This window comes from Hibiscus syriacus, unplaced genomic scaffold (assembly GCF_006381635.1).
Source record: "Hibiscus syriacus cultivar Baekdansim isolate YM2019G1 unplaced genomic scaffold, ASM638163v2 tig00110429_pilon, whole genome shotgun sequence".
NCBI classification, from domain to species: Eukaryota; Viridiplantae; Streptophyta; class Magnoliopsida; order Malvales; family Malvaceae; genus Hibiscus; species Hibiscus syriacus.
Window position 1 is genome coordinate 4,928,384 of NW_024062733.1, and position 24,535 is coordinate 4,952,918.

Here is a 24,535-nt window from a genome sequence, read left to right on the forward strand (position 1 = left end):
ACTCATCTTTACCACTTGTAGTTCACTAAATACTTTTTGGTAGTTTGCATGTTATGAAGCATACAAGTACGTTCATGATAGATTTCAGTGTATGGCGTTTTTCAGCATGTTTAGTGATATATCATTATCCCTCTTCACATACATAAGACTTAAATAATGTTTGAGGACCTTAGTGGGGCATTTAAGGAAAATAAGTTGTCATTTTCGTGCCTGAACATGGCATTTCTGGGATTAGGTATCTGTACTGGAAAATAGTGCCAATATTGTTCGTTAGATAACCTAAAAATAAAGGGATTTTTGGGCTGGGAGTATTGATACATGTTCTTCGTGTATCGATATTGCTCGTTAGGTATCAAAAGTTGCAGGATGGGTATCAATGCCGAGTTTAGTTTTCACAATTCAATAGCCTAATTTAGTATTGGTACTCTCATGAGTATCAATACTAAGGTAGGGTATTGATACCCTTAGTAAGGGTATTGATACTAAATTAAATTTCAAAACATCTAAGCAAAATTTGGTATTGAAACTCAAGAATGTATCAATACCCCAATATAAAAGTATCAATACTCTAGCTAAAAGTATCGATACTACTCAGTTTTTTAGATTCTAGTAGCTACTTTTAGTATCAATACCAATGACAAGTATTGATACTCAAGGTTCAATATCGTTACTAAAGGGCTGAGTATCGGTACCAACGTACAATTTTGGGAAAGAAACCCAACTGATTAAAGGGTTAGAAAAAGAAGGGCTTAATAATTCCATAACGTCACCGAATAAATCTACAAGTAGAAACAGTATTAAATACAACTACAGTTAGAAATGATGACGGCTAGGTTAACATTAAACTAGCCTTTATGAGATGTTCGAGAAACAACCAACACACCCAAGTTACTTTACAAATTGACAATCGTCTTGCATGTTTAGAATATCAAGATATGTCTCTGTTAATTCCAAGGCACTTTAGTTGTTGGTTGGGCGCATATGCCCCAAGACTCTTAGGAGTGAGCAAGCCGGGTGTATGTTTCCAATGCAGTTCCAGACCTCACTAGATTCCCAAGGGTATCTTATGTATGCTAAAGGGGTGCATGTCCTGAGATATAGAATTCTCTGACCACACCATGTTGTCTACCTCAACTTGCATGTTAGCATCCTTATATGTTCTTACCTGTGCTACTAGCATTCTCATATAGTGAATGCACATTGTATAGTACAATTATTCGTAAGCTCAGCGTTCGGAATTTATTTTCGTGCATAGGTTTTTAGGAGACCCTTCGAGGAGCATTATCGTCGCCAATAAATTTCCAAACCAATTGAGGCTTCAGAGTACGTCTTAAGTTATATTTAGAGAGCATGTACTATTCATAGACCCTTGTATTCAATCATAACTATGTTTTGTTTTTAAACTCCATGGTATTATTATTAATGATGTATTTTGGGACTTCCCCATATTTGTAAACTTGAATATTATGTTTTACTTTATAACTCTGATGGATGGTTTAATTCGATGTTTTACAAATGTTTTTAAAGGAAATTTTTTGGTTGGCCACTTCGGTGGTCCTAATGTAATACTTTAATCCTTCGATCTTTAGGTCAGACTGAATTAGAGTGTTAAAGATTTTATTGTCTTTTGTTTCTATATCAAAATATATTTTGTGAAGAAGGAATTAAAAAGTTCAAGCCATGACAAATAAGATAACAACGAAAGTCAAATATTCCACCACCAGAAAATTAAATGGAGATAGTCCAGCCATGCAACCAATTTTTCATTACAAGAATCATCGAACAAGACCGATTAGGGAGTATATAGTATTAACACTCGATGACCTCAATTCAGGGATCATTCGTCTTGTTATAATCGTTATTGATTTCGAGTTAAACCCTAATCTTTGTCTCATTAAATGCCTTTTTTGTTTTTAAAATTATCTCATTCAATATGTACTATTAGAAATGTCAACAAGCAATACCTATATTTCTCTTTTTACTTGTATATGTCCCACTCTTTCATGGATATCAAAACAAATATGTTAAATCTATCAATCGTCTTTTAGTAGCAATTTTATCATTTCTTTTGATAAAATATATAATCTCAAATTATGTACATAAATGATATAAGATATAAATTGTGGTAAGGGGAAATAAGGTGTTCTAATGTTACAATCTATGAGGTATATAATATTGATACTCGAAACTATAAATACTGCAGAATAATGATAGTTGGGAGAATGCTAAAGAGAATAATAATGAAAATGAATTAAAAGAAACATTGAAATAGTGTAATTTTAAAATGTTAAAGATTAATTTTTAAAATTAAAATCAAATTAAAATAAAAATTAAAAATTATTATATTAATGTTATTAATCGTCAAGTTATTTGTATTAATCTTTTAATTAAGTTTTTAAATTAAAATTATTATTTTATAATTTGTATAATTAAAAGGTTAAAATAATATTATCTAATAAAAAATATTTATATATTTTACCTTAAAAAGTATTTTACAGTATTTTTTCCGACTTTTTTTTTCCTTAGAGATGAAAACGCCTAGTTTATAAATTGACGCTGTAGGGAGATATCCATTCCTACGCGGTGACGTTATCCACATTACGGCTGTAAATGAGACGAGATAGGTCGTGAGCTACTCGAGATCGATTCGATCAAGGCTCGATAAATACTCGGATCGAATGGACTCGACTCGAGCTCGAGCTTGACTCGAATTCTTAACGAGTCGAAACGAGCTACTTGATACTCGACTCGAAAAGCTCGTGAGCAGCTCGAAAATATAATATATATGATTATATATATTTTTTAAAAAAAATTATTAAAAATATTAATATTTATGTATTGATTTTTTTTAAGAGAATACATTAAGATTTTCATGCATTTAAGGTTCAGGTTTGAGTTTGAGGCTTCAATCGAGTTAAGTTTAATAAATGTTTTCTTCATTTTGAGCCTTTTCGAGCTGCTCACGAGCTTCAGTTCATGATTTCAAGTTCGAGTCGAGCTTGAAAATTTTAAACTCGCGAGTTTTTGAGTCGAGTCGAGGCTCAACAATACTCGAGCTTGACTCGGCTCGTTTACACCCCTAATCCACACACTATTCTTTATAAATAAATCTTGGGAAAATTATACCACTGTTCACTAAACTTTACTCATTTTTTATTTTACTCATTAGACTTTCAATTCTTCTAATTTACTCACTAAACTTTCGAATTGCTTATGTTTTAATCATTTTGAATAATTTTATTATTATTTGATATAAAAATGATTTAAAATATAAAATAAAAATAGAAAGTGATTAGACATCACTATTGGTCGTCGTAGATGGTGGTCGCTCTGCCTCAAATTTCATAGGTCACTTTGCCTCGACATCCTGAGTTCGAATCCAAAATCCAATTTTTCGAAACTTGCTCCGAAGTCCACATGTTGGAGATTGAAAGTGGGGAAACTGGAATGTTTTAGTCGAGATTCATGGGTTTTGGGATATTTTCCGATGAAACAACCACCAGATTCAGACTTAATGGGTTGAGACGAATAAACCCATGATATTTGAGACCGAACAACCACTATCTACGACAGTAGACAGCAGTCGACGGTGGCGTTCAACCATTTTCTTATTTTATTTTATATTTTAAATTATTTTTATATTATATAATAATTAAAAATATAATATCATATGAAAATAATAATAAAATAATTTAGAATGGTCAAAAGAAAAAATCAAAAATTAAGTGAATAAATTAAAAAAATTAAAATTACAATAAACGAAGATAGAATAAAATTTAGGGTAAAGTATAGTAATGGTCACTAAATTTTTCTAAAGCTTTCATTTAGGTCCCCCAACTTTTAAAACTTGCAATACAATCCCTCAACATTTAGCCTGTTTGTAATATGGTCCCCGAGGTAACCGATCATTTAATGTCGTTACATTGTTGTTGGTACATTTGCAATATGGTCATTGAACTTTTCAGGCGCTTGCATTTAAGTCCCCCAACTTTTAAAACTTACAACACAATCCTCAATTTCATTTTAAACCCCAAATTCCTTTTCGATCTCGAATTTCCTTTTTTGATTCTCTCTTCTCATTTCCAGTGTAACTTTTTCAGTCGGGGATGCATGAGAAATTCTAATCTAACTTTGAATTATGTGGAGGTGTTGACTTGAATAAGGGTCCATTGAGAGAATACCCGACCAATGGACTATTGGAACCATCAACGATTCAAGGTGTAATGTTAGATACATGTCATCTCAGGTGAAGCATAGATGTTCGATGAAATGCTTGTGACAAAAAAATGGGGTTAGAAATGCAGAGTTGACAAATACTACTAAGATGAACTAAGTATCATTGTTGAAAGTCACCAACAAAGCTGGAATATTTTGTATAAATGACATATAATAATTTCTACGTTTAATCCTTATGGTTAAAGATTTTCCAATAGATGATCAAATATAATGAAATCCCAAACAGCGCATTCACCTCTTAGTCTTTTTCGCTCACATGCACTCTCGTTTGGTTTTTGTTCTTCAATTTTCCGCCATGTAAAATCGTAAACCCAAGCAGTGCTCTGTCTTTCAGCTTTTTATTTACAAGGAAAAAATAGAGGAAGAATTGTTGGAACACAATACCGATTGCGTTTATTTCTTAGCCTCTCCCCTCACTTGCAAGAAGGTATTTATTTTATCTTTTGGGCTATCCAGAAGTAAGTTTTTCCTCTTTCATACTTGCCCATTTTCAGCTCGCATTGTGTGTTTTTTTTTGAAATTTTTATGGTTCTGGAAGTCCATGTCAATGATCTGGATATTCAATGTTAGTTTTGAACCAAAACCATCTAATTTTCTTTCTTTCTTCTTAATCAAAACTTTTGGTACTCCTTATGAAATATATTCAGTCTATTAGAATATAAGTGAAATAGGGTCTTAGGCTAAAAAAATTTTGATCTTCTTATTTGGTTTTTCTTTAAATCATGGAATTGGTTGTGAGTATCGATATAGTGAAATCGCCAGGCTCAATCCGAGAGACTACTGGTACTAGTTTATTGGGAATTGTATTGATCTGACATGTGGTTTTCGGCGTCCTGTGAGCTCGTATTCTTTTTAATAAATTCATGTTGATTTTTGGACTGATATATCGTGAATGAATTTGATTTTTTTACATGTTTTGGAAATTTTACAGTTGAATTGTATTGAATTATAGTTTTAGAAGACAATTTTGCATGCACGCAACTCAAAATACATCATGACAGGGTAATATATTTGGAGCAGCTACTTGACCCTGTCATGATGTCTTTCGAGTTGTAAAAGAGACTGACAGGTGAATGCGCTGTTTGAGATTTCATTATATTTGATCATCTGTTAGAAAATCTTTAACACAAGGATTAAACGAATAAATTATTATATGTAATTTATACAAAATAATTCCAGCTTTGTTGGTGACTTTCAACAATGATACTTAGTTCACCTTAGTAGTATTTGTCAACTATGCATTTCTAACCCCATTTTTTTCTCACAAGCATTACATCGAATATCTATGCTTTACCTGAGATGACTTGTATCTAACATTACATCTTGAATCATTGATGGTCCCGATAGTCCCTTGGTCGGGTCTTCTCTCAATGGACCCTTATTCAAGTCAAGACCTCCACATAATTCAAAGTTAGATTAAAATTTCTCATGTATCCCCGACTGAAAAGTTACGCTAGAAATGAGAAGAGAGAATCAAAAAAGGAAATTCGAGATCGAAAAGAAATTTGGGGTTTAGAATGAAATTGAGGATTGTGTTACAAGTTTTAAAAGTTGGGGACCTAAATGCAAGCACCTGAAAGTTCATTGACCATATTACAAACGTACTAACGGCATTGTAACAGCGTCAAACGGCTGATTACGTTGGGGACCATATTAAAAACGGACTAAATGTTAGGAAACTATATTGAAAGTTTTAAAAGTTGAGAGACCTAAATGAAAGCTTTAGAAAAGTTCAATGACCATTACTATACTTTACCCTAAAATTAAGGAATAATATATTTTACTTAAGGAATAATACTTCTCCTTCTGCTTCCTTTCTCTCTCGGCGAACCTTTTTTTTTCGAGTTTCTTTCTTTGCATTTCTTTCTTTGCAGATAACAAAAAATTGTGATTTTCAATTTACCCTCGAGATTTCTGAAAATTCAATAATTGTCGCCACCTTTCGATTCAAGATTTACTAATTCCTTTCTTCTTCCCTGAAGTTGAGTTAGTATAAATTCTAGGGTTTTCCGACAGAGTTTACTATGGGTGAATTCAAAGTGGAGGATACGTCGTTGGCGGCTTTGTTCGATCAAGCTCTTAAGATCCATCTTACGTCCACGGAGTCTGGTGCTGATCAGGTATGGCTCCTTCTCATGCTTGATTCATTATTTCTTCAACGCTTTCCGATGTGAAAATTTTGAATTTCATTGGGCCTGCAGAATCTGGTGAAGAAAGGATGCAAGGTGCTTGCGAAGTGCGAGGATATGGTAAACAAACTAGGGCTTTTCTCATCCAATGAAACCAACGATGATATCGGCACCACCAATCTTAAGTACATCTTGGTAATCATCAATAATTTCATTTCCCTTTTCGTTTTGATAATTTTTACTTAGTATGCCAATTATGTTTAATTCTGAACTTTGATTTCTCCTTATGCAATTACTTATTCTTTCTTTTAAAATGGTTGGGAGTTATTCATTTTTAGAATATTGGATACAGTTGTAATGGCTGTGATTTAAATATTATTTTAGGCAGGTTCTAACCCATGTACCCTTTAGGTGCCATTTTATCTTGCAGAGCTGAACGAAAAGCTTGAAGGGGATGAAAGGATACAGATTCTCAAGATTTCACAGGTGAAATTGAAGGTACAGTTCAGTTCGTAGCGCAAACTGAATCGTGGTTGAACTCACTGTGGAAGTTTAGCATTAGAGATAGAGAGAACATTTTACAGAACTTGCTTTTGTAACTATTTTTTAATTCGGTTAAAACTCCTCTTTTTTTATTGTTTCGTATGTCAATTGGATTTATATAAAGTGTGGTGTATTTTAGGAATTCATTTCATTTTGTGAGGCAATGGAACTTGTACCGCAGGATGAATTGGAAGCTTCTGCACAAGGAGCTTCAAATTCTTTTGCTGATCGAAGAGTCTTGAAGGTACTAATATATATTTTTTCTAACAGCAAAATTTTTGTAATTATTGGATGCATTCTTGATAGTTGAGTTGAATGGGATGCTTTTTTTGCTGTGCTTGCGCTTCTGTGCCTGTCTCCAGATTGCTCGGTTTACACGCCAAAGAGCTGCAGAAGCAAAGCTGACAGAAATAAGGGAGCGGAAAGAACGACGTGGGCGTTCACAAAAGCTGCTGCCTTATCCACTCCTGTTGAGGTTGGTGAGGATGATCAGCTGGATCACGATGGGGAGGAGGAAAGAGAGGTTAGTTATCTACATGAAACGCCTTCTAAACTACTTTAGATGTAATGTCATTGTTAAGAGTTGCCTATTAGATGTCAAACATGATACTGTCTAATAAGAATCTGTAAATTCATGGAACTTAGGGAAGGTTTGCATGGTGCACAAAGAACCTTCAGTAACTGCTTTATTAATTCTATAATAAAAGTAGATTGTAGGGAAGCTTTAGTTAAGGCCATTATCTAAGCAAGTTTCTTCTGGATTATTTGTTGTCGATCTAGTTTTTGTGCTTGCTCGTGAAACCAAACAAGAGGGTCTAATTAGGGCCCTTAAAGAATAAGGCTTCCCTTGAGTTTTTTAATCTCTATTTTTTGTCTATGTTTTATCTTTTTTGATAGGAATGCTAGGCCTCGTTAAAAACCCCCTTCTTGATTAATGGATCTTGTAGGGAAGCTCCTTAATCAGCGGAAGGGGGAAAAGAGTGCCTATATATTATTCATCATAATAAATTTCTACGAAAACAACAATAGTAATCCCCTTACAAAACACAGAAAACCAAGAAACAACCCTAAACAGCCATAAACAACTTTACTAACTCAGCCTATGCCTTCTTTAGCTAAGGCATCAGCCTCTAAATTGGATGTCCTATTAACCCATCTAACAACACCTTCAAAGGCATTAAGCCTATGAACAATATCTTTAATCAAGAAGGCATACACAACAGGACATAATTCAACCCCCTTAATCCAATCCACAACAACCTTACTGTCACTCTCAATAATCAAATGGTCCTTGATCCTCTCTCGATAATTTGCATAGAAAGACAACCCCATAAGAATATCCTTTAACTCCATCAAAGTAGGAGGTCCCGGACCAACAGGTTCCTTGGAAAAGCCTAAAGTAGAACTTGAGGAATCTTTTAAAACTCCTCCTAACCTGCGTTTCTTCCAATCCCTTGTAGTGGCATCATCAACATTTAATTTAACAAAACCCATAGGAGGAGGAGACCAAGGTAAACTCAGTGCAATCTGATTAGAGTGGAGAGAAGCCTAGTCTCCTAGAGAAGGATCGGAAATGAGTGAGTCCTTAGGAATAAACACTTCTTTATACTTTGCTAAGAACCAAGAAGCAAGCTTAAACCTTGCTAAAAAGAAGTATTATGCCTTATCAAACTTTCCCCCTTCAAACACCACAAAATTCCTCATTTTCCAAGTGGTCCAAAGAACGCCCCCTGGAATAAAAGGCCAAATCGAAGAGCTGGACTTCAAACCATCCCAAGCTAGAAAGAAGCTTTTAGCATCCGCTGGTAAAACAGAACAAATCCTCCAAAAATTTAGGAACTTATTCCAAAGAGACCACACCACCGGACAAGAGAAAAAGAAATGAGAGGGAGACTCATCCGACATCTTGCATAGGGGACACAACACATCTTCAATTCCTTGAACACCTCTTTTGACAAGTTCAGTCCTAACAGCCAGCTTCCCATGAACAATCTGCCAAAGAAAATACTCTACTCTTGGAGGCAGTAAACCTCTCCAAATAATCTTCTTCCAGAAAAAGATCTCCTCCGATCCCAAAGTCTCCTGAACATAGATTAACAACTGATCTAACAGTAAAAACCCCATCCCCAGTACCTTTCCAAATCAAACGATCAGAAAATTCCGATGAGAGTGAAAAATTTGTAATGATAGCCAACAAGTTAGACCATTATTCAAGTTCCCAGTCATTAAGATTTCTTCTAAACTTCACATCCCAAGTCCAAACAAAAGAGATATACTCCCCAAATTCAGATAATTTCCCAAACTTATTTATGGAAATAGAAAATAGTCTTGGGAAAATGACATAAAGTGGATGATCCAAAGCCCAAATATCTTGCCAAAATCGAATAGTTTGACCATCACCAACATGAAAACTACACATGCTTCTAAATTTAGTGCCAAAGAAGTCTTCTTTAAAATAATTATTTAGCACTGATCTCCAAATCCAGGATACCTTAGGTGGAATCTTACTGTCAAGAATTAAAACTGAAGAATCCAGTCTATATTTGGCACAAACAACTTCCCTCCAAACTGAATCCCTATCATTGGCAATCCTCCAAGTCCATTTCCCCAAAAGCACTTTGTTCATCAAGTTTAGATTAAAAACTCCTAAACCCCCCTTCACTCTTCGGCTTGCTAACATTGGACCAGCTAACCCAGTGAATTTTTCTAGTGCCATTTCCCCCTCCCCATAGGAAATTGGACATAATAGAGTTAAGGGTTTTAAGAACTGAAGTTGGAATTTTAAACATGGATAGATAATATGTAGGAAGCGAACAAAGAACCGCCTTAATCAACACTAGTCGCCCTGCTAAAGAAAGAGAGGCTGCCTTCCACCCGGTTAGCTTGTTAAAAAAATTATAATGACAGGATCCCAAATAGCTGCAAAATTTCTACTAGCACCAAGGGGAAGCCCTAGATATTCAGAAGGAAATCTGCCAATTGAACATCCAATAGTAGTAGCCCATTCCAACAGTTCCTCCTCATTAACATTAACACCAAACAATTTACTCTTCTTCAAATTCAGCTGTAAACCAGAAATCACTTGAAAAACTCGAAGCACCCTTTTGACATTCAAAATTTGCATTTTCGAAGCACCAAAAAATTTAATCAAATCATCAGCAAACTGTAAATGGGACACATTTACAGACCCCTAATCCCTGCCAATCACTATTCCAGAAAATAAACCCTGTGACATAGCCCTTCGAATCAGTAAATTAAGTAGCTCCCCTACTAAGTTAAACAACAAAGGAGACAGAGAACATCCCTGTCGAAGACCTTTAGTCATTGAGAATTCCTAAGAAGGAACTCTATTTACAAGAACCGAAACAGAAGTTGTGGTTACACACTGCTTAATCCAGCCCCTCCATCTAGAACCAAAGCCCATTTTCGCCATTATTTTAAATAAAATAGACCACTCAACAGAATCATAAGCTTTTTTGAAATCAACCTTGAATACACAACCCTTGAGTCCATTTTTTCTCCAATAATCAACTCCTTCATTAGCAATTAAAGAACAGTCCAGAATATGTCGACCGGGTATGAAGGCAAACTGAGTTGGACTAATGATGTCTGAAATGCAACCCCTCAATCTCCTCGACAAACACTTAGAGATGATCTTATACAACCCACCAACTAGGCCAATTGGCCTAAAGTCATCTAAACCGCCAATGTTAGAGACCTTTGGAATGAGTGATAAAGGTATGATTAACCCTATGTTCCCAATCTTTCCCCAAATAAAAATCATGAAAGAACTTCATAATATCTACCTTGAGGACATGCCAAAACCTTTTGAAGAAGCCCATATTTAAACCATCCGGTCCCGACGCTTTATTACTATCACAAGAATTTATAGTTTCCCAGACTCTCTCCTCTGTAAATTCCTTCTCTAAATAGAGGTTCTGCTCAATTGAAATACTAGGAAAATTCAACCTTCTCTTCCACTTCTAAAGTCGAATGTTCATTGAAAATCTTAAAGAAGTGGTCTCTAATAGTGGTCTTAATGACAGACGGATCTTGAATAACATTACCTCTGATATTCATAGCATTCAAAGCATTCCTCCTCTTCCTAATAGAAGCACAATTATGGAAAAATCTTGTATTTCGATCTCCATCTTCTATCCATTTTGACCTGGAATTTTGGAACCAAATTTGCTCCTCTATTTTATAGAGTCTCCACAATTCTGTTTTTGCTGAAATTAACTCTGCTGCTATTTCACTGTTAACACCATCTTGCACCTGTTGTATATCCAATTCTAGCTTGTGGATCCTCGATTCTAAGTCTAAAATACGAGCCCCTGGAAATTGATCCCACCTGCCTGCCCAATTCTTGATAGAAGTTTTTGTATTTCTCAGAATACTATAAATTCCAGCCTTCCTCCGATGATTCTTCCTATCTTGAATTGAAGATCTGACCAAATCCTCACACCCAGCTTCTTCCATGAGATAATTAAAAAGTTTAAAAGGGTTTTTACCCCAATTGACACCTCCATTTTCCAGCAGTAGAGCATTATGATCTGAAAGAGATCTAGGCAGTAAGGTTTGCACCATATCAGGAAATGCAGCAAGAAATTGACCATCAACCAAAAACCGGTCCAATCTAACATAAGTAGGGGTATCTTGATTATTGCACCAAGTAAACCTTCCTCCATTTAAGGGTAGATCAATTAAGCTTGTTTGCAGCATAAAATGATTGAATATCCTCATTGAATTCCTGTTCTGAGTTCTTCCGATCTTCTCTTCTTCATGTAGGTATACATTAAATTACCCCGTACACAAATAGGATCACTCTAACCACCTATGAACATACTCAACTCTTCAAAAAAAAAAACTATCTTTCTCCTCCTCTACTGAAGGGCCATAAACATCGAGGAAAATACAACTGAAATTATTGACACGAAATTTTCCTAATAAAACAATGAATCTTCTATAAATAAACTGGTTTTCCAATTCGAAAATTTTGTCATCCCAACAACTCATTAAACCCCCTGATGAGCCAACCAATGGAGATTCAATAACACCTTTAAAATTACTTAACCCCTTTCTTCTAAGAAAAGATCTAGGAATCTTCTCCATTTTCGTTTCTTGCAGCCAAAGAAATTGTGGGTGATTTTTATTAATTAACCTCTGAACAACCCTCTGCTTTTCTTTTCTCCCCAAACCTCTAGCATTCCATGAGACAATGATAAAATTAATCTTCATCATTAAATAGTCAACAATCTAAACCCCCATCAAGATCACCTTGATTGACCATATTCAAAGCTTTCTCCAAGCTGATAATCTTATCCAGAAAAGCCTCCTTCCCTTGCTTAAAGGACACCCCCAATAGCTTGCTAATTTCCCAAGTTGCTAGGGCTTCCTCCATTACATTCGAAAAAGCTGAAGAAGAAACTGTTGAAATGGACACCTGTTCCAAAGCTTCCCTTAACAGGTGTCTTTTAGCTCTTCTGATGTCAAAGCCCGAAATGAATCTGGTGCTTTCTCCTTCTGACAACTCTCGTGCAACCTCCACATCCACTATCTGTTGAGCAACTTTTGAGGACTGAAAGTCCCCTTCCTTACTAATTAATTCCTCCTCTCTTTCAGGCATAACTTTCAAAACACTCCCATGCTAGAATTTTCTGTCTCTAGACCTTGTATAAACCCTCTTATAGCTGCTTGTTTTTCTTCTCTCTAACGTAACACTTTTTGAAGACTGCGGTCTTTTATTTCTGTACCGTGATCTCCCCCTTGAAAAGCTTTCTGCCATATTAATACTTGGATCTAACAACATTAATTGATGTCCAATTTGTCCTAATCCAGCCTGAAGACACTTCTTTGAATCTGACTCATTCCCCTCTTCTTTATTAGAATTTCCAGACTTAACAGTTTGGTGCTTGTGAATCATTCTACTAAACTTGTCTATATTAATTGCTGGACCAGCTGGAATTATTTTTGAGACAGAAAGCCCAGAATGTCCCTCATCATTTGATTGGGCCTGTGATCCATAAACAGAAAATTTTGAATTTCTGATTCCTAACCCAGCATAATCACCAACTTTTATACTCCTAATACTCTGACTTTCTGACAGTCCACAATTAATGTCATTCCTATCTATGGAAAGTCTTGGGGGCTGCTTTTCCCCACCAACTCCCCCAGAATCAAAAAAATCTCCATTGTCAAACCAATTGTCAACTTTTTGCTGAAAATCTTTTGCCGAATCATCTGTATCTTTCCCATTTCCTGACATCAATTTGAATTCTTCCTCTACAGTGAACTTCTCTCCAAACTGTACCCCACCGTAATCTTCCACCGGAGAGCTGCCAAAAAAAGAACTTGAAGACTGGCACGCCGATCCCACCTTGATGCACACTTTAAATGATCTTCCATAGGAACCAAGAGAGATCACCTCCGGATCATCAAAACAACTCCCTTGTATCTTGCAGGACCAACTGAAATCTTTCTCCCATCTATCAGAACACCATTTAAGACCTCGACTGCCCTCTTCAAACCTGCCTCACTCTTAAACTGAACAAAGGCAAAAGTTGAAAATTTGTATTTTGGATTCCTAGTTGCTTTGGGAATGAAAACTTCTCAATAGGATCATGGACTATGAAAATTTCCCTTAATGTACGTTGGGACACCCTCCTACTAAGATTGTCGATAAACATCGTCCAGTTCTCATTGGAGACTGACTTTCCTTTGAGTCTCTCTCTCTCTACGTTTTTCTCTCTCTCATCGTTTTTACGTAACAGTTCTTAGACGATGCAAGTCCTGCATACTGCAGCCTTTCATTTTCATCTCAATCTGTCTTTCTTTAATGCAGGGTTATAGTTCCAAAGAAAGGAAAGGGACTCTTTTTGATGATTGGGATCTTTCTTTGTCTATGTTTTATCGTAATCAATTTCCTGCTACAGTTTTGATTATGTTTTGGGTGACGATATCCGGCAGTTTTAAATGTTACTGTGAGGTTATACCGGACTTAGTTATAATTGGAAACATTCTAACTTGAGTTTTATTTATATGATGCCATGACTGTTGGCTTTTTCCTTTTTAACGGACTATGAGGTAAGATTTTTGTCTACTGTATTACTAGGATCTGCTTCTGAATTACACTTTACAACTACACTAGACCTTTTGCAGTCTGCCTGGTACTGTAAATTTGGTTATTTTGTTGTCAGAATAATTGTACAAAACTCTGAAACTGAGATAATATACCTAATGCTTATTATTGAAGATAATTGTGCTTCTTGGCTTGACAAATTTCTGTTTTATCTTAAAGAGTTATATTTTCCTTCTGCAGGCTTGGCTTACTACTATCTCGCTGGCTATTTGTAAGGTTGGCCTTACATTTCAATAAAATCTTGCATGTTGACGTGTTAGTGAGAGAAGCTCTCTAACCTAGGTGTTTTCAAATTTCAAATTCCAGTAGCCCAGGCGTCTTTTGATAATTTTTCTCTCTCCTCCGACATTCCACCCGTGGTCCGCCGCCGACGTCCGACGTCCGCCGTCCTCCGATACATTCCGACCACCGTTTGAAGCCGTTTTTCCCTGGAAAGAGCGTTGACTCACGGTGATTCCAAATCTACACTTAGATTTGCGATTGGGACTTTCAATCGACGCAAATCTTCATGTGATCCTCCGCCGGTTTTCGCTGCTTCTCGTCGATCGTGGTTGTCTCAGCCTCACCACTAGACTCTGCTTCTTCTCGTGTCCAAACCCCATATCCTAACGTCGAGTTTCGGTTCTTCTCTTCTGTAATTTCCAGTGTACTGGTTCGGTAAATACCTATTCTTCAAACTTTCAGTTTTTCCAATACATCCCTTTCCAGCCACCCAGTTCTCTCCATGGAATCCCATCGCCCGCTTCAGTCCAGGCGAACTTGTGGGGTCACTGCAACAGCCAAAGGAGGTGCAGACGCTGTGAAACCCACTAGTACCCCTTCTGGACCCGTCGACACAATATTTCTTTCCTATTCCGGCAAGGAAAAACATGAGAGGGAGAACGAAAAGGAGAGAACAAAGCTCCGGAAAAGGATCAGGCGAGCCTACACCAGACGTATGCTGGTCGGATTGAGGCAGTTCGGTAATTTCCATCTCTCCGAGCGTTCTAATATGAACGATGTGCTAGCCGCCTTGGCCCGTGAGACAGGTTGGACAGTTGAGGCCGATGGCACTACCTACAAGCACTCGCCTTTGTCCCATAATCAGCAAAATTTAAGGGTATATTCAGGGAGGTCGGGTGAAAGTCCTTTATCAACCCGGCGTTTGAAAAATTGCTTTGTTAAAGCTACTTCAGATTGTCAACCACCTGTTGTTAGGACTGAGGACAATGGAATGTCTTCTTCTCAAGGAGGGAAACAAAAGGTCAGAAAGAATTCTATAGTACAGGCATCATCAGCTTTTCCTATCACTGATTTTGATCATGTTAGAACTAAGGAGAGCACCACGAAAGGGTACTCCTATGAAAAGTTTTCCGAAGTAATGAAAAAGAGAAGAAATGGGTTTCAAAATTGGTCGAAGGATGATCATCCAAGAATCGGAAATGGGATCAGAAATGGTTGTTACACGATTTTTATCGATAACCTTCCAGAGACGATCCATTGGAAGAGACTTGGGTCTATTTTTGGCTCTCATGGCCAAGTTATTGATGCCTTCATTCCTAAGAAAAGAAACTCGAAAGGGGTCTGTTTTGGGTTAGGATAGCGATATCAAAGATGAATGGTATTTATATATACGGTAGCAAAGTTAGAGTCTCTTTGGCTAAATATAAACCCCGACAATCTTTTTGGAGGAAGTCCTCGACAATTGTTCATAGTAAGTCTGCGAGGGAAGATATTTCGAGGAATAAACTCTTTGAAGTTGAGGGCATAGTCGACGAAGATAAACTACAAGTGTTGAGCAACTGTCTTGTGGGGTGGTGCAAGAACTTTATAAAACTTGGAAATCTTGCTAACCAAATACAAGCCAAAGGATTAGCTGGTTTCACGCTAATGAGAGTTGCTGGTAATGTAGTTCTCATGGTTTTTGATGACTCTGATTCGTTGAGAAGCGTGAAGGATGATAAGTTAGAGATGCTTGCAGAATGATTTTCCAGAGTGGAAACTTGGTCAGAGAGCCTAGCGATGGAGTGCCGACGCGTGTGGTTAGTTTGCGAAGGTATCCCTTTTCACGCTTGGAATTGGGATACTTTCAAAAACATTGCAACTAAGTGGGGCAAGTTAATAGCAATTGACAACAGTTGTGAGTTTCCATCGTCTTTTGATCGGGCTAAAATTCAAATACTCACAAATGCTAAAGGGAGAATTGATGAGTTGTTGGAGTTGAAGGTCGGTGATAATTTATTCAATGTCTTGGTGCATGAAGTTGATCCTTCCTTCAAACCTAATTCTTGGGTCCCTGAAGATTGTGATATTTCTTTAGATCTTGTTCCTCCTTTTGGATCGTGATTGTTAGGCGGTTGTATTCAGAGGTGTTTTCTAGTTTGGGGTGGTAATTGTTGGTTTTTATTTTGCTATGTTATCTTACATCTTGAGGTGTATTTTAGAAATAGGGTTACTGTCTTAGGGGCATTTTGTTTGAAGATGTAAGATTTCTAGGTGATATGGTTTGTATTGGTGTATATTTCCCGTAAGAGGGATCTGTGTTACCACATGTAATTGGTCTACGATTTAATAAACTATGAAGCGCTCTTTTCTTCCTTCCTATGTTCTTCTACATACTTCTAAGTATGTGGAAGAATACGAAGAGAGTTTTTAATGAGACCTCCAACTTCTATCAAACAAAAAATCTTATTGTCTAGGATTGCAATAACTTCATACCACTTTCTGCACATTACTACAATTGCAGACTTTTGATCTGCTCAAAATGCTGAAGAAGGAAGAAGAGATGCTTTCTGCTATAAAGGAGAAACAGCTAAAGGTATTAATCTGTGTAAATGACGGATGACCTATATCTCAACTGTTGTATTGAGTACTTGTGCTTTTTTCCCCCTGAAAACTTGTCTGCCTTCTGAACCTTTGATGATGAGTTGTGCTGAGAGTTTCCACTAGAATAAGATTAAAGTTTTGAGTAAACTACTTGAATATTTGACACTATACACCTCCGTTAGGGGATGTAATTCATTACTCCAGTTACATATTTTATGATGTTAAACCTAAGAAAAATATCTACACGTAATGCCAAGATTGATACTATTCAGTCCAAGTCGGGTCTTGGTTAATCTTTTTGATAAATACAAGAAACATTTGCCCCTGTTAGGTTCTCATAGCCTTAAGTTCATGCTTAAGGCTGATACATGGCCAACTGGCTATTGACAAAGGAGCAAATTGGAATTTCTTCTATAAATTTTCAGAATTCTTTTAACTAAATTATCTGAAACATGAACATGTGTAACTGATAAACATTACAAGATCTTCTGTAATATTTTCATCTCCTTTCTGCCGAACCATGACTTGTTACAACCTGTGACTAATTGGTGAAATGCCCATTGAAGGAATCATCGAAATGCTTCTTTATATTTTACTTTAATTTTGACAGTAATTTTAATTTACCAGTTTCATCTTCCTTGCATTTCAGGAAGGGGAAAAAGAATTTTCTGACTGTCCTTGATGATCGCACCAAGAAAGCAGAGGCATGGCATCGTGATGCTGCATCTCGTGCACGATATACTCAACCTGCGGCACCTATCACACGTGCTACATTTGCACAAGATGTTATAGAAGGAAGGGAAAATGTTTCACAAGCACATGACCACAAACACCAGCCAATGATCTTTGGACCGCAAAGCCTTATAGGTGGAAGCCTAACAAGTGAGAGGGAAAGGATGGCAGCACAGGTTTTCCAACCTGCTCATAGGTAAATCCCTGTCCTGAAATACTACTTTTATATACTTTGCTTCATTGCCAAGTATGGAAGGAGAAATTTGAGCATCAAATTATTTTTCGTTAAAACATCTTGCCAAGTTATGACAACATTTGCATGTGATATTGACAGCATACTGGTTCTAATCATTTATGAAGAAAAAATAGCTAGCTGTTCTTTTTTTTAATTTATTGTTTTCAACTGTTAATCAAATTATCTTGTAGGATGCCAACGATGAGTATCGAGGAAGCTGGTTTGTGGGAGATGGAGATGATGAATAAGTGGCAGGAGAGGAATGTAAAAATGTTTGAAGAAGCCAACTCAGCATGGAACAAAGACAAGCCAAAGATGGGACCAAGTGAAGATGATGAAGATGATGATGCGGCCCAAGACAAGGCAACAGCATGGGATGACTGGAAAGATGATAATCCTCGAGGTGCGGGCAATAAAAAGCTTACCCCCTGTGGGTAAAAGTCACAAGTAGCTCTCCTACTCTTATAACTTATTTGTTCAAATCTAATAAATGATGGTTTTAGGAACATTTGTAACATTCTTATCGATTTTGTTCTTAATGAATACTGTCTGTTTGAACCATAAATATATAAAATGCATACATCAGGTAGACGAACTTGAGTTCATGTAGGTGTTACCTAGTGCTTAGTAAGATTTAGGGTTTAAGCGAAATGTCTAGGTGCCAGACTTTGGGACCAAGAACAGTTAAAGATTCATGAATGAAACATTAGAGATTCCATGGTAGACTGTTGTGCATGGATAGGCAAGGCAACATCTAATACCGTGTGCAGTTTTTGGCTTATGAAAACGTGGGCGATGTCCTTACATGTTTGCAAAGTAGTAACGAAATTGAAAGGTTGAGCATCCCTTTGATTGTATTTTGTTGCCTGTTTACTTCTCCTTTTCATTGTTTTTGCACAAATAAGCTCTCGTCTTTGTCCTACTAATTAGTACTCAATGGGGGGGGGGGGTGTAAGTTTGTGCTGGATTCCAAGGGGCAAATATGTTCCTTACCGAGGGCCGAGTCTGGATAATGATGAGGTTGAACTCAACTCAATATTCTGAGCTCGGTGGAATAGTAAAATATTATTTTCGAACTTGGATTGAAATATAATTGGCCTATTTGATCTTGATTTCAATTAAGCTTGATCATCTTTTCACTGAATTATTCATGTTCAGTTAAACTTGTTTGTATTTGAGTTCGAACTTGAATTGTTTTTTTGTATATAAAATAAGGGTATAAAATTTAATAATATAAAATATTTAATATATATGGTTTAAATGTACCTTTTCCTTTTAAATTATACATTTTGTACCGAATTGTTGCTCAAGTATTTTTTTGGACATTTTATCGTTTGACGTTGAAATTGATTTCTTATTTGCCTTAAATTATTAACTTTATTAATAAAAAAAATTAGTGACCAATCAAAATATGTCATGTCATCACTTAATTTTATTTTTTTATCTAAATAAATAAAAATCAATTGAAAGGGACTTCTCCAAGGCAAAACACAAAATGTTTCAACCATCCCCATACCCAAATCCCAGACAAAGTAGCAATAACAAGCAAATCAAATATAAAAACAGCCCAAACACGTTTCCTCCTTGTTTGCTGATCCATTTGCGTATCCCCATATAAACCACCACCATTACTTCTATGCATAGAAACTGGAATCGTCAAACACATCCACCTTATTCCTCCATCCCTTTCCCACAATCTGCATGTTTGGCGTTGCCACCGTGAACCTCCAAAACCACCCCATCTTCTTTTCTTTTTCAAGATCTTCATGGGATAAAAGGAAATAGGCAAAAGGGTCATCGGTTAAGAAGGTGTATGTTCTTTGAAAATGGTATGAGAGAACATTGAATGGAAAGGAGCACTAAACTGGACCAAACTCGATTCAATTATAAATCCGGTCATAGGTGTCGCATTAGATAGTCGGAGCATAGACTTAATCAATTTTAAACTCGAATCAAACATTCTATTAACCAAACATGTATTTACAAAATCGGAGGACTTAATTTTCGTACATAAAAAATATAATTACTAAATTTTCATTTCATGACATTTAGGAGGCTTACTCATATCATTTTCTACATTTGGGTATGAAAACCCTATATGGGTACAGAACCCATGCATTGAGTTTCAAAACTCAAATGTTAGTATTGAAACCCTATAATGATACTAACCACATCTTCAACATTCAACCAACACTAACACATGCATTTCTTCCCAACAAGCAACTCATAAACACAATTTTCACATTACACCCATGATTCATACATATCATAAGTCCATAACTACCTAAGGTACAATCTAGCGTTATATCTTACTAAACATTTAAGCATTTTCATAACTTTTACATGACAAACTAGGTACCTAACGTATTATAAGCATACTTGTAATACCCCGAAAACAAGTCTATGATTTTTTTTGTCTAATGATAGAAAACAATTCATGGGGGGTTTATTTTATTGTTTAAGCCCTTTGAGTGTGTGTCTAATAGAGATAATTCAGTACTATTGAAGTATGATTTGAATCAGTTTTATATTGAGGATTAAATTGTGAAAAATGAAAGTTCGAGTATTAAAGTGTCACCATTAAAAGTTTAGGTGCTTAAGCCAAAATAAGGGAGAAATGAAAGGATTATTTGCCTGATTAGACCACTAACCTTAATTACTGCACTTTGATGATCTAACTTGCAAGGTGTCACTTTTCCACATTTTCGTCCTAATCTATTTTGATAGATTAGATACAATTGCATAGAAATTTATTAAATAATCAAGAAAACCCTATGGAGAGGGTTCATTTTTCCTTAACCCCACGTGAGAATATATGAAAATATTTCAACTTCTCCTCCACGCCAGAGAACCTCCATTGTTAGATAGCTTTAAAAGCTTTTGAGCAGAACCCCTAAAATTTCTCTAAATTAATGATCCAAACATCAAATTGAAGGTGGATTTTGAAAGCCTAATCTATTATCTTTTTGTTTTTGGTCATTCATTCATTTCATCATCTCTAAATAGTGTAAGTGAAACTTTAAATTCATTTAAGGACCCATGTTGCATAATAACTTAGATGATGAATTTTACTTTGAATATATGTTTTGATTTTGTTAGAAAAATAGGATATGATGGAAACCTCTAAAGTTGAAGGAAAATCTAAATCATCTAATGAATCTATTGATCCTTAGCATTTTGAAAAGTACAATTTAAATGAGTGAAGTTATAATTGAGTTTTTGTTATTTTGAATATGTGCAAGATTTTAGTCAGTTGAAATGCGCATATGGGTCATTTACCTATTTTTAGTAAGTTGAACCAGAAGCTCTTACCAATCAATAGCTTTGAGGTACGATGGTCCCGAAACACTGAAATTTGCACGACCAGAGTCCATTTACCTATTTTTAAGAACATGGAAAGAAGTAATCAGAATTGCATATGGGTCACGCTAGGCCGGTCCGTTGCTCAAAATCTTCATTTTCTTTGTTTAGGTTTGTTCTTAGTCTTGCTCGATCTCGACTTAATGTCCATGTCTATCCTTCCATTGTTTATCTAATAGTGATATGTTACCTACTACCTTAGGGTGAGACTCGGATACTTGTATACAAAACCCGAGTACATGTCAAAATATCGACAGTTAAAGAAAAATGAAAGTTGGGGTAACTTACAATATTGATTCTACCATGTATTGAAGCAGTTTCCTAATGTGCAGCAGCAAGTAAAAGCTTAAGAGCTCCTATTTGTATCCTCTTTTCTGATATTTCAAATAAAGAGAAATTTTATCTAACACAGATTAATGGGTAAAGAAGCATACCTTTGGGCTAATTGTTAAGAGCTTCCAAGCTTTTGTTTCTTCGAGCAAAGAGGTGAAGCTAGAGAAATTTGCAGAAGAAATTCTATAGCACGAGCACCAATCATGATGGCGTGAAATTAACGAACACATGAGAATATTTCATTATGATATTTCCAACAGCAAAAGGGAAAAACAAGATAAAGTTAGAATATGGTACACAATGCTTATCCAATAAAAAAGAACACGCATCTGCATTCCGTTTCATTAACGGTACACAATACATTACTTTTTTTATTTCAGAATCAATGAAAGAATATTTTCAACGAAAAACTAGAACGAAGGCGAAGTGAGAGACCAAAGAAAGGGGCCAACATGACCAGGCATGAGTGTCGAGGCTATCAAAGTTCCTCTGCGATTAACCCCTAACATGCTCGATGTAGATATGATGTTTCAAGAGCAGGACTCCTTCGAGCTCCAACGGATTCATTTACACTATGAAGACAATCAGTGTATGTCTTCGTGGTAAAGCGGAACAGGAAGTCAATTACAATAACCCGGAGTTCTTGCACCAAAGTCAGGGATGTAACTTTTCATTATGTAGCGTTCTTAGAAGTAACTTCTTATCCTCTATTCCTCTACATAAGGATTGTACTCATGTACTTCTGACAGACCAATAAAAGCATTATCCCACCACTGGTGAATTCCGTGAGCATGTTTGAAATTCGGTGAGTGACGCAAATTAATAGTAAGATGAGCTGAAGGAATCAGATGCAGTGGTTCTAAATCCCTTTTCTCTGAGCATGAGAGTAAACTCACGATGGAATACTGTGTTGCAATCTTCTCAATATTTCCGGCCCCAATCTCCTCCATGTGCTTCCTATGTTCAAAATAGCCAATATACCCTGAGCATATTAGATCTGCAGGATTCACAAACAGGTATGGTTTCCAAGCAGAGAGAAAACTAAATAGATCATCATTCTCATGCCTATGATTGCGACCTTTTATAGCAACAGTGATTCCAGCTTTGACTATACTGCTTGTAAAGCGAATCCCATGCTTCAGCTTTTCGCTCTTGATTCCTTCTATATGAGCAGACAAGAATGGGGGATTGAAGAGGTAAGCTTCAACCTTGTAACCCATCTTAGTCATATTTTTACCTATAAGCAATGAAATAGCTGATCCTAGTGAATGGCCAGTTAACCAAATTCTTGAATTTCCAGCTAACACAAAGATACCCTCCACAGCCTGCATTGCTTGATGAAAACGAGAGCTTTCATGAAGTCTATTACGGACGCACAGGAAATCCAACTTCAGATCACGAGACCTGGTGTTTGACTTATTTGTAGTAACCCGAAAGGCAATAACATAATGTGGATAATCTTGGGCTGAATGGTTGTGGTTGAAGTCAGAAAAATTGAATTCATAAATGGCACCAAATATGGAGTTATCAACATCATCTACAAGAATATGGACCAACTGGAAATTGAAGAACTCCCACCAAGGTGGTACGTGAGCTACAGTGTCAATGCGATTCTCTTGGCGATCACGTTCTAGAATGTACACTCCCTGAACCAAGCTTGCAGCAACAGTTCTTCGGCCATGAAAATTATTCCTACAAAAGTACCACAAATAAGCCCTAAACATTTACAGTAAAAATGCTTGAACGATCTCATCAAAGAAAGGAGGGGGGGGGGGGGCTTAAACATAAAAATTCTCTTCTCAAAAGGTACAATTATGAACTGATAAAGGAAACTACCACGTTATCCGGATTATATTAAAACTACATGTTCTCACAGATTGCAGCTTTCGCTGCTAACTTCACTGAATTTGGGCCTCAGAGTTCTCAGCACAAACAAATCTTCTGTATTTTGATCTTACTTGGAGAAATTAGAATTATCTATTGGTCATACTATTTCATTATAATTTTCTCAACAACAGTTCCGATTCATCGAGACAAAGGAGATTTAGCTCGGGATTAACTACAATTAGACATGTACTAGATTTATGGTATTTCCACTTCATTCTTAGCATCATTAGTTAGTCTGTTAACATCCGAAATCGCTCATTCGTAGAACTCTTATGAATTAATATCCAATTCTATTTGAGATAATCCTACACTTGCAAATCTATGAATTTCCTAAATGCCTCTGGCATATCTTTCAAAGTTGTTCACTCGAGAGAAAAGTTTTAAAAAATGTAAATGCAAATTAAACAAATGAAGGAAAAGGCGTTTACCGGTCAACTGAAGTGATGTGTAAAGGCCCTGAAAGGCAGAAAATTTGTCTGGAAGAGGTCGGCTTCTCTTTCCTCCTTTGTTTCTTGTCGTCCATATATCCTCAACAAAGGCAATGAAATGCTGCAAAGTAGAATAGCAAAATTCCCACGATTCGTCAAATTTGGTAGATATACATGAATTACATAGGTATCATCAAAAATGTTGTTTTCGAATTGTTTTATGTTTTTCTCCTGATCTAAAAAGAAAAAGAAAACTTCAATCTTGATTTCCTTTGATAAGTTTCTGAAAACCCAACATTTGATCCCCTTTTGACGAGTTGCTTTTCCTCTTCTTCTTTTTTCTGGGAAAATTCAAACAAAACCCAGAAAATGAAAATGAAACACACAATTGCCAACTATTGAATCACCAAGACTGACGATTATTCACCATTGAATCATGTAACTCCAAACACTTGGAATGGATATTATTCCAAAAACAAACAAAAGAATTAAAGAAATTAAAAGGAAGTTTACTGGATGCGAAAAAAATGGAGATTTACAAATTGCACGGATTTCCCCCTCTCCTCTTTTAATCCCCTAAAGGAGAAAAAGGGAGAGAGTTGAACAGAGTGGCATTAACAGACAATGTATAATACAACTTAACCATGTTCTGTTGCTTTCACTTTCATTATGATTAATTGACTTAATCCAAAATAAAATTAAGTGTTGA

General features: G+C 36.2%; 1 protein-coding gene, 1 long non-coding RNA gene and 1 pseudogene across 2 annotated transcripts; 1 reads left to right on the forward strand and 2 right to left on the reverse strand.

Moving 5' to 3' along the window:
- Nucleotides 1-6,064: 6,064 nt before the first annotated feature.
- On the forward strand, nt 6,065-18,381 carry LOC120124816 (annotated as a pseudogene).
- Nucleotides 18,382-19,333: 952 nt separating this feature from the next.
- Nucleotides 19,334-21,711, reverse strand: LOC120124818. Its single transcript, XR_005516304.1, has 4 exons — nt 21,613-21,711; nt 21,467-21,499; nt 21,131-21,196; nt 19,334-19,580 (listed from the first exon to the last, which is right to left on the reverse strand). It is a non-coding gene; the product is annotated as an uncharacterized LOC120124818 (long non-coding RNA).
- Nucleotides 21,712-21,879: 168 nt separating this feature from the next.
- LOC120124989 (GDSL esterase/lipase At4g10955-like) lies at nt 21,880-23,921 on the reverse strand. Its single transcript, XM_039143522.1, has 2 exons — nt 23,827-23,921; nt 21,880-23,203 (listed from the first exon to the last, which is right to left on the reverse strand). The coding sequence occupies exons 1-2, from the start codon at nt 23,919-23,921 to the stop codon at nt 22,219-22,221; spliced, it is 1,080 nt and encodes a 359-aa protein (XP_038999453.1). The 3' UTR covers nt 21,880-22,218.
- Nucleotides 23,922-24,535: the final 614 nt, after the last annotated feature.

Bases quoted from the DNA above. Each gene is read 5' to 3' on its own strand.
- LOC120124989 (XM_039143522.1), bottom strand. From the start codon at position 23,921: ATGGACGACAAGAAACAAAGGAGGAAAGAGAAGCCGACCTCTTCCAGA. The intron at 23,204-23,826 runs GTAAACGCCTTT...GTACTTTTGTAG, and splicing joins CACATCACTTCAGTTGACCG to GAATAATTTTCATGGCCGAA.